The sequence below is a fragment of the Dromiciops gliroides genome, chromosome 3, assembly GCF_019393635.1.
Source record: "Dromiciops gliroides isolate mDroGli1 chromosome 3, mDroGli1.pri, whole genome shotgun sequence".
Taxonomy (NCBI): domain Eukaryota; kingdom Metazoa; phylum Chordata; class Mammalia; order Microbiotheria; family Microbiotheriidae; genus Dromiciops; species Dromiciops gliroides.
This window is the reverse complement of record NC_057863.1, coordinates 656,074,664-656,083,930: the sequence shown is the minus strand read 5'-3', so window position 1 is coordinate 656,083,930 and position 9,267 is coordinate 656,074,664. Positions and strand designations below refer to the sequence as shown.

Sequence of the window (9,267 nt, the reverse complement as noted above, 5' to 3'; positions counted from 1 at the left end):
TTCCTCCTGGAAAAGAGAAGGCCTTGGGAGGACACATGTAATGATTGGAATGACGCCACCTACTGGAGACTTGCTGTGGGAAAGCTCCACCATGAGGAAAATGCCTCAGAGGCATTGTGGCTTTTCCTTGGCGTCAGGAAATGACGTTTGCTCATGGGTGCTGTCTATCAAGTCTACCAGCCAATCAACTGGAGGAGCCTCCTATGGTCTGGGAGGAGACAGGAAGGAGGAAAGGGGAGCCTGCGCAGAGAGCGCTGGCCTTTTTTGGCTTCCGGACTTGATGGTGGTGGCGGCAGAGGACTTCACAGGAAATTTGAGGAAAGATAGGAATGCCAGGCTGTTGGAATTCTGTTCTCAATCTTTTTCTTTCTATTTTCCAATAAACCCTTAAAAACCTAAACTCGTTTTATCAGTGATTTTTAGTCAGTTTCCCCCAAACTGGGGGAACAGATTAGAATCCACATTTAGAATCTTAAATTACACACACAACAGCTGTCTTCAAGTACTTAAAGGACTGTCACATGTAAAAGGCATCAAACTTTTCCTGTTTGGTAGCCAAAGGCCCAAGGAAGAGAAATGAGTTGAAGGGGGAAAGAGAAATGGACGCTTGATAAACTGAGGAAATTCCTAAGCATTGGAGCTTCCCCAGTCTAGAACAGGCTGTCTTGTCAAGCAGTAAGTTTTCCTACTTGTTGGCTATCTCGAAAACAAGATCTATGGGACCCTTTCTCAAGGAGGGGATAGGTAGAATTCTTTCTCACATATTGGCTGCACTAGATGCTATGGAGCTTCCTCCTAACCCTGAAATTCTATGTTCTTGCTGAAATCTTTCTCATGTCCATTTCATGCACACTTCTCCCCTGTGTGAATTATTTTGGACTAGCCCATATACTGTAGGCTCCAGTGGAAGATATTCTCACATTTATCACATTCCTTATGTTACTTGGTTTTTACTTCTATTTGGAAGACAATGACTTTCATGTTTAAGGTTGTAGCCCTAAGGGCTTAGCACAGTGCTTTGTACATCACAGATGCTTAATAATTGAATTGAACAGAGACTTGATGATGTCTAAGACTCTTAAGGTCACTATCCAGTATGGATTCTCTTATGTCGAGTCAGGGATCCTCTCTGGCTGAAGGCCTTACCACACTGGTGACATTCATAAGGTCGCTCTCCAGTGTGAATTCTCACATGTCGAGTAAGATCATTCCTGGAAGAGAAGGCTTTCCCACACATGTGACACCCGTAAGGTTTCACTCCAGTGTGTACTCTCATATGCAAATAAAGACAATTCCTGGCAGAGAAGGCCTTCCCACATTCTTTACATTTATAAGGTTTCTCTCCAGTGTGAATTCTCACGTGTTCCTTAAGACCTGTCCTCCGCAGGAAGGCATTCCCACACACGTGACATTTAAAAGGTTTCTCCCCAGTATGCATCTGCACATGTTGAGTAAGATAGGACCTCTGAAGGAAGGACTTCCCACATTCGTGGCATCCATAAGGTTTTACTCCAGTATGAATTTTCTCATGACGGGTAACTCCAACCTTTGAGCAGAAGGTCTTCCCACATTCATGGCATTCAAAAGATCTATGAATTCTTTGATGAACATCAAGGATCACACTTTCACAGAAAGCATCCCCACATTCATTACATTTATAAGGTTTCTCTCCAGTATGAATTCTCACGTGTCGAATAAGGCTTGCCTTGTTGTAGAGGGACAGGCCACAGATGAGACATTTATTCATTCCAAAATGAATCCTATGGCAAGAAAGAAGGAATGGGTGGTAATGGGAAGCCTTACTACACTGATTATATTCATAAGCTTGGGCTCTAATTTTTTTTTTTTTGGTGAGGCAATTGGGGTTAAGTGACTTGCCCAGGGTCACACAGCTAGTAAGTGTCAAGGGTCTGAGGCTGGATTTGAACCCAGGTCCTCCTGAATCCAGGGCCAGTGTTCTATCCACTGTGCCACCTAGCTGCCCCTTGGGCTCTAATATTAACAATAAGCTCCATATACCTTTGGGGAAAAGCTATCAGACATAAATGTAAATTCATAGGTTTCTTTCCAGTGCAGATACTCTGAGAGCAATTGATGGAGGGGATGTGGGGAAAGGCTTTTACATATTCATTTCTCTCTAGGATACAATCCCTGATGTTCAAGGTCAAATTGAGAACTGAAGGATTTCCCACATCTCTTATAAAGAGGAAACATTTTATTGGATTAGATTCTATTACATTTACTTCAGTGTGAATACTGACAGTCTTTTTCCTTAATGGATCACATATTTGACACTATTTTCCCTATAAGGAACCTTCTATTGTAAAAAAAAAAAAAAAAAAAAAAGCAGTGGCCTTACAACTCAAACATCTACCTTATTTACCACACTCATGGCCTCTCATTTTATGGTAAGTTTGACTTCCACTCACTGTTACTTACCAAGAATATTTCTCCTCAGTGTTCTGTAAACTGGCATTACCTCCCAAAGCTTTTTTCAGATTTGAGACAAAGAGATGAACCTTTGCACATTCTTCCTGGGATGAAGGTTCGACAGAAATGCCCAGCTTTGGACAGGAATCCTTGCTTTCAGGAATATCCTCCCAATCTGAAAACAAATTTTAAATGTACATATCCTTCCTTCCATTGCCACCTTCTATATAGATAGAGAGATAGAGAAATAGAGATAGAGATAGAGATAGAGATAGAGATAGAGATAGAGATAGAGATAACTTATTTCTTTTTCCTCCAGGAAGAAATGATAGTGTCAAACTTGAAGGAAGCAAACAAACAGTTCCACCACTATGTATCTGTGTTGTTATTTCTACTTTTACATTTAACCTCCCAACTGTGGGAGGCAGGAATCTGGTCAGTTATGACATTTTCCCAAAGAAAGAAATCGAGGTTGGATTTAGTAACTTTCCCAAAGTCCCACAACTACTTTGTATCAGAAATGTAACTCAAAGCTGCTTCTCCTACTTTCCATCCTAATGGGGGTTTTGGCAGGAGCCATCCTGATTCTCTACAATGAAAGAAAATTGAAAACAATTAAGGAGCAAGAAAACCATCACTTAAAAATGACATGAAGAAGATTCCTGCGTTGAATAGAAGGTTGGACTGAAGTTTTAATGAGTTACTAAGCTGGAGGAGAAAGGAAATGCTATACGTATACTTCTCTTGAAATTTTACCAAATAGCTAACGAAGGATTTCGTACTCTTCTTCTGGAGAAGACGGAGAGATGTGGATTAGGTTATAATACAATTTGACGGATTCAGAAGTGATTTGATGAACACGAAAGCTAAGATGTCAGTGGTTCTTTTGTCACCACTGCAGGAGGTCCTTGAGCGGAGTACTCCCATCAGTCTGCGCTGTATCAATGCTTTTTATCAATTACTTGGATAAAATCATAAACAGTATGCTTCCCAAATTCACAGATAAGAGGGAAAATCCACACACTGACTAGCAAGAGTCAGGATCCAAAAGGACCCCCACTGAACACAAGATAGCCACTTGACAAGCATAAAATAGGGGAAGTCTGGTGAGACAGCAGTTCACCTGGAAGAAACAATCCTGATGTTTCAGTGCGCTACAGACCTGCTTTGAGGAAGCAGCAGGATGTGGCAGCCCAGAATGTGACCGTTAACTTGGGCTGCATTATGGAGGGAGTGAAAGGGGGGAATAAGCATGTATGTGCCTAGCAAGGGGCTAAGCACCAAGTTACACTCTTTACAGACACGACTCTCTTATTTGATCATCTCACAACAATGATCTTCCCATAAAGTAGAGAGTGTTATGATTCCCAATTTACAGTTGAGGAAAGTGAGGCCATCAGAGGTTACATGACTTGTCCAGTCAGAGCTAGTAAGTGTCTGAGACCAGATTTGAACTCAGGTCTTCCTGAATCCAGACCCACTGTTCCATCCACCCTGCCACTAGCTACTTCTAGGTCATCACAGGCATTCAAAGCCTCCACTTCCACTCCCAACTCCCTTCTCGCTACCTTACAATGTGGATTCTGACCCCACCTTCCAGCTGAATCTGCCATCCTTGCCTCTTGGCAAGACTAACGCAGTAGCTTAGAAAGCAGTGAAAAACACAGGGCAAAAATGTCCAAGAGGGAACCAGAGACCAAAAGAAACTACGAACAGTTAATGCCCCTGCTGAGGTCAGGTCCTTGGCATCCTCACATGCCGAAAGACCAGGTGGACAAAGGGGGACAGCAGAGATTGGAGCAGCTTTGGAGAACAAACTTTGCGTGTCCAAAAAGGCAAAGAAGAGAATGGAGCGGGGAACTTCTCGGCCAATGAGCTTGGCTTCATTCCTGGTCCAGTTCTGAAGTGTTATTAATGAAATAGTTAAGGAATATCTAAATAAGGAAGCAGGGACTACCAAGAGTTAGCGTCGCTTCCCCAAGAACAGGTCACCCCAGACATCCTAAAAAGGCTGTCTAAAAAGTCTAAAAAGTCTAAAAAGGTGTCCTGGCTGGACACACATGCAAGGATTCTCTAAATACAAAGACAAAATGTTACTGAGTAATAATGAAAGACCTTTTACTATCGGACAGATGCTCATGAACAGTCGATGTGAACAGAGTGGAATAAGAATGATACTATGTAGAAGAATCCAGTAACATGGGGGTGTACCAACCAAAACATTTCAGAAGCAAAAAAATAAACTTCACTTGGAACAAAGTGTCAACAATCTGAAAGGAAAAAAATCAAACATCCAGAATGAATGGAGGCCTGACATGACCACATCTCACACTGTAAATCAGCAATCACAAAAGTCCTATTTGGGATCAGCTGCCAAATGATGAAGGGAGGTCAGTAATCTAACTAGAACACTACAAATACAAGGAGGCCTAGAATAAACCCAAGCCTACTACCTCCTGGGCGAAGGACCATTTAGCAACAAAAACAAGGCATCTTGGCCCAAAAGAAGCTTCAAACAACATCCCAGCCTAGATGCCCCCCAAACAGTCATTAGATGAATGTCAGTATCCAAAACGTGAGGGAACTAGGAATGGGGAGATGTCAAGGAAATGGATTGGTTGAGGAGCAGCTAAAGCTCCCTCAGAGGGAACCCCACTAGAGGGCCTCTCCTCTCCTCCTGAGAGCAAGGAAGGCCAGAGGCTGGCTCTCTGTCCGACACTAACACTTGGACCTCCAAATGGATAAGCTGAGCTGTGGGCTGGATGATCCCTCACTCACCTAGAAAACTGGTCCTTGTGACTTGACTTTCTGGCCCCCAAGGAGGCTCCCCTTGCTCCAAGTGGCAGATCACATCTGGTTTGGAAACAGCAAGTCCTGTTCATAAGAAACAGCAAAGAGTCGGGGAAAGAGTCCCCTCAGCTTTCAATCTTGAATTCTCTCTTATTGTGGAAAAAGTGGAAAGGCTAAAGCATGTCCACAGACCAGAGTACAAATGACCCCTCATGGGTATTCTATGTTCTGTTAGCAATAAAGGAGGAATCTGCACAAGACTGATTTAGACTCATTTAAAAATTCATTCGGGGCAGCTAGGTGGTGCAGTGGATAGAGCACAGGCCCTGGAATCAGGAGGACCTGAGTTCAAATCTGGCCTCAGACACTTAACACTTACTAGCTGTGTGACCCTGGGCAAGTCACTTAACCCCAATTACCTCACTAAAAAAAACAAAAAAACAAAAAAAAAACCAAAAAAAAAATTCATTCATTGCACCCGGTAGAGGGGGAGGAAGTGGAAACTTTTCATGTGCTCAGGCATCAGCATTTGAGCTCTTGGGGCTAATCTTAGACCTATGAAAATAGAGAGCGGGGAAGATGTGACTTCAGGGCTGACAAAATGAGGTCCTTGGTTTCCAGTTTTCTAAAGCCAACACCTTCCATGAGATGGTTTTGTCTTTGTGTCTTTTCCTCCTAAGACAATAGCTGATAGTACAATTACTGAAAGGTCTGGGCAACAGATGGCACAAGTACCACACCTCCAGGATGCCAAGGGATTAGCAGTCTCAGGCCTCTGTATGCCAAACGATAACTGCTTGACTTCCAGGACACCAGACACTTCCTGAGTGAAATCACAAAGTCCTTCTCATAGGCAGATTCTGTCTCCCCCAGGGAAGTTGGTCTTACCCAGATGGACCAGGTGCCCATAATTCTCCAGCATCACATCCCTGTACAGCTCCTTCTCCCAAGGGTCCAGGTATCCCCACTCCTCCTGGGTGAAGTCCACAGCCACATCCCTGAACGTTATTGATTCCTCCAACGCCAAATGCATTTACGCTCACCCAGGGAATGCCCCTCACAGAAGCCTTGGAGACAAAACCCAGTCTGTACAATGCTGCAGCCTTCAGAGAGTACCATGAAAAATCTCTGGAACATCAACTATAGCTCAATCTCTAACAGCTTCTGATCCATAACAAAAAACGGGAATCCTTGTTAAGAAAGGCTCGGGTTGTGGCCAAAGGAAAATTGAATCCTAAAGACTTGAGGTCAAATTCTGGCTCTCCTATCTATTACCAGGGTGGCTTACAGAGCTAAGTCTCACTTTCCACAGGAGTACAACGAAAGTATGGATTAGGTGAGCCGTATGATCCTTTCGGGTTCTAAATCAAAGATTACAGTCCTTATAATCCTCAAAGTTATACTGGGTTGAGAGGTTTACAAAATTCTTTCCTAATGAAAGCTGTGAGGCTGGTGGTGAATGGAAATACCATCATTCTCATTTTACAGATGAGAAAACAGAGTCCAGAAAAGACTAAGTAGCTCACTCAGGATCACATGGTTTGTGTCAGAGCAGATTCCTGATTCATAATCCTTTGCTTATCACACCACCTTTTGCTCCCTGGCTATCCTCTTCTAAATAACTGGGTCATTCCTGTTCATAGTCCTCAACTCCCAGATCACACACCTGAAATCAGCTCATTATTTATTACCTAAATTGGTTGGCTTGCTTTCTAATTGTATATCATTCCACCGTCAGCCTCAGATATTCTCCAGTAATTTACACCATTCAGCTCAAGTGTCACCTCCTCCAAGTAGCCCTCCCAGATATACTCAGTTGTCAAAGTCCCCCACGCTGTCACTGACTCCATTTTTAAAAAAATATACATTTATCTGTATTCCGCATAAGAAAGACGCTATCACTTCTGTTTTCATACCCCCTGAGCATACCACAGTAGAGCCCATATTAGACACAACAAATGCCTATAGATTGACTAATCCTTTCTTCCTTTACATTCTGAAGGAAAATCCTCAAGATTACCTGCAAGACCGTGTCCACTCGCTGGTCACTGGATGACAATCTTACATTCAGAGCAACAACCACTAACATAGATAGCTATATAGGCCTAAACAGTGTGGGAGTCTTGGCCGAAGGAGACTGGACACTCCCACTCACCTGGAAGGGCTGGATTATCAGGAGGACTGGGAGCATCCCTGCCTTGGTACAAGTCGCCCTTGAGGGGAAAGGACAAAGGCCTGGGGAGAAAAAGGGAAACACGTGAGGGGCTAGGACTGTGCAAAGCCCTCTGGCCCCTCACTACTTGGCTCCTACATCATATGTCCGGACCAGTATGTGTGTGAAAGAGGGTAAAGCTTCTTCCAACCCCCGGTTCCTATCATTCTCATCATTATCATTATTACTGTTAAGCTCATGGCGAGATCTAAGGATTCCCATATTCGAGTTGGGGGTTAGCACTAATCTAATGCGGACATGGGAAGGCAGAGACTAGGCAAAGGCTTGGAGGCTGGACACGGAGCGAGGACTTCTGCCCAGCAAGGGCGGGGGGGGGGGGAGGGGGGAGTGGAAGCAGCGGGGCAGCACCCCCTCTCTCTGGCCCTGGACCACCCGAACACTCTCCTGCTAAGGCCGGATCTCGGATGAAGCCGAGCCCCGCCCCTTCTTCCCTTGGCCTTCCTCCTGCTCCCCTTTTAGCTCGGTTCTCCGTGGATGCGAAGCACCGGAAGGCTCACCCCCGGCAGTCAGCATGCGCAAAGGGAGTCCGCAGGGGTTCTATCCACCCACCCACATGGAGACCGACAGTGGTACAAGAAGCAACAGCGAGAGGACACTTCGGAGACCTGTCGGAGGCCCGGCTTTTCTGTAACCATCGGCCAAGCGCTTCTCGCGCTTTGCCTTCTGGGAATTGTAGTACTTCGTTGTAGTACAGGGACCTGTAAGTGCGCATGCCCAGGATCGCCCCTGTTCTGGCCTGGCCGTTGCTGGGAGATGAGGGTTCATCGTTTGGTAATTTTTCCTGGGCCAGGTTGAGCAGGGCCGACCCTGAGGCTCCCGAAGCCCGTCCGGTGGTCTCTGATGCCGGATCTCCTGCCCTGCCCTCTCAACCCCAAGCCTCTCCACCTCCGGTCAGCTGCTGCCTGGGCCGGGCCGGGCCGGGCCGGAGAGGCGGAGGGGAGAGGGAGCCCCGGAGACTGGGCAGGCTCGGAGAGGTCATTCCCCCAGAAGAAGGGCTGGACAGCCGGTGTAAAGGCGTCAGGAGGCCGTAGGTCATCCTGTAGGGCTGGGACTTGCTCGCTTTTGCGCGTGCGTGAGCAGTGCCTGACACTGTGCTAAGTGTCAGTTACCAAGTGGTCGATTTCTCATCCGCTGTTACTGCACAGGACGCACTCTGGAGGCCAGAGAAAGGGCCCGCTCGTGCTTTCTCCCTCCCTTCCATCCATCCTTCCACCCTTGGTGCCCTCCCTCCTAGCCTCCTCACGGGCCCACCGCAAGGTTCCTTCCAGGCTCAGTCCCAGGGCTTCCTGCACAAGGCATCTTTGCTGCGATGACCCCACCTGCCGATGTCTTCCCTCCTTCACATGCACCAACGTATCCAAGCAAAAGCTCTCTTAATGAAGTTTAGATCTCTCTTTCCCCAAAGGGGAAAACTGGAGAGCAAAAAAACCAAACAAACCCAATTCTCGAGACCTAAAATCCGCTTCTTCCTAAGACAGAAGAAAACCAGAGAAAGATAGTGCCTGTGAAAATTAAAAGAAAGGTTTTATTAAGCAGGGAAGAAATTTTGACATGATCCCGGGTACCATCCTGCCTATTGCTAAATTGGATATTAGATAACAGATTGCAAGGGTTTATATATGGTTTAAACTAAAAGAAGAAAAAAAAGTTTAAACTAAACGAAGGCAGGTAAGGAATTTGGAAGGAAAGGTGAGCTTAGAAAGGAATGAGTCAGTAGGTCATATTGGGAGGGGGAGGGTGGAATTCCAGGGGTCAAGGATGTGGCTGGCCTTTGATACACAAAAGTTTCCTTGGTGGTAAGCAGTTCAGTTCAA

The 9,267-nt window shown here is 45.5% G+C and overlaps 1 protein-coding gene across 3 annotated transcripts; it reads right to left on the bottom strand.

Annotated features, from left to right (window-relative positions):
- Window positions 1-408: 408 nt before the first annotated feature.
- On the bottom strand, window positions 409-8,693 carry LOC122750072 (zinc finger protein 239-like). 3 transcript variants are annotated; one of them, XM_043996728.1, is made up of 5 exons: window positions 7,951-8,693; window positions 7,376-7,455; window positions 5,209-5,304; window positions 2,440-2,605; window positions 409-1,760 (listed from the first exon to the last, which is right to left on the bottom strand). In XM_043996728.1, exons 1-5 carry the CDS (start codon window positions 8,163-8,165, stop codon window positions 1,088-1,090), a joined length of 1,230 nt encoding a protein of 409 aa, XP_043852663.1. In that variant the 5' UTR covers window positions 8,166-8,693; the 3' UTR covers window positions 409-1,087. The 3 variants fall into 3 exon arrangements, with proteins under 3 accessions (XP_043852663.1, XP_043852665.1, XP_043852664.1); XM_043996730.1 differs by lacking the exon at window positions 7,951-8,693 and adding an exon at window positions 6,109-6,287 and having other exon boundaries at window positions 7,376-7,598; XM_043996729.1 differs by lacking the exon at window positions 5,209-5,304.
- Window positions 8,694-9,267: the final 574 nt, after the last annotated feature.

Coding starts and splice junctions, on each gene's coding strand:
- LOC122750072 (XM_043996728.1), bottom strand. CDS start 8,165: ATGCGCACTTACAGGTCCCTGTACTACAACGAAGTACTACAATTCCCA. Junction 7,456..7,950: donor GCGCATGCTGACTGCCGGGG/GTGAGCCTTCCG, acceptor TTTTCTCCCCAG/GCCTTTGTCCTTTCCCCTCA. Junction 1,761..2,439: donor ACTGAGGAGAAATATTCTTG/GTAAGTAACAGT, acceptor TTCTTGCCATAG/GATTCATTTTGGAATGAATA.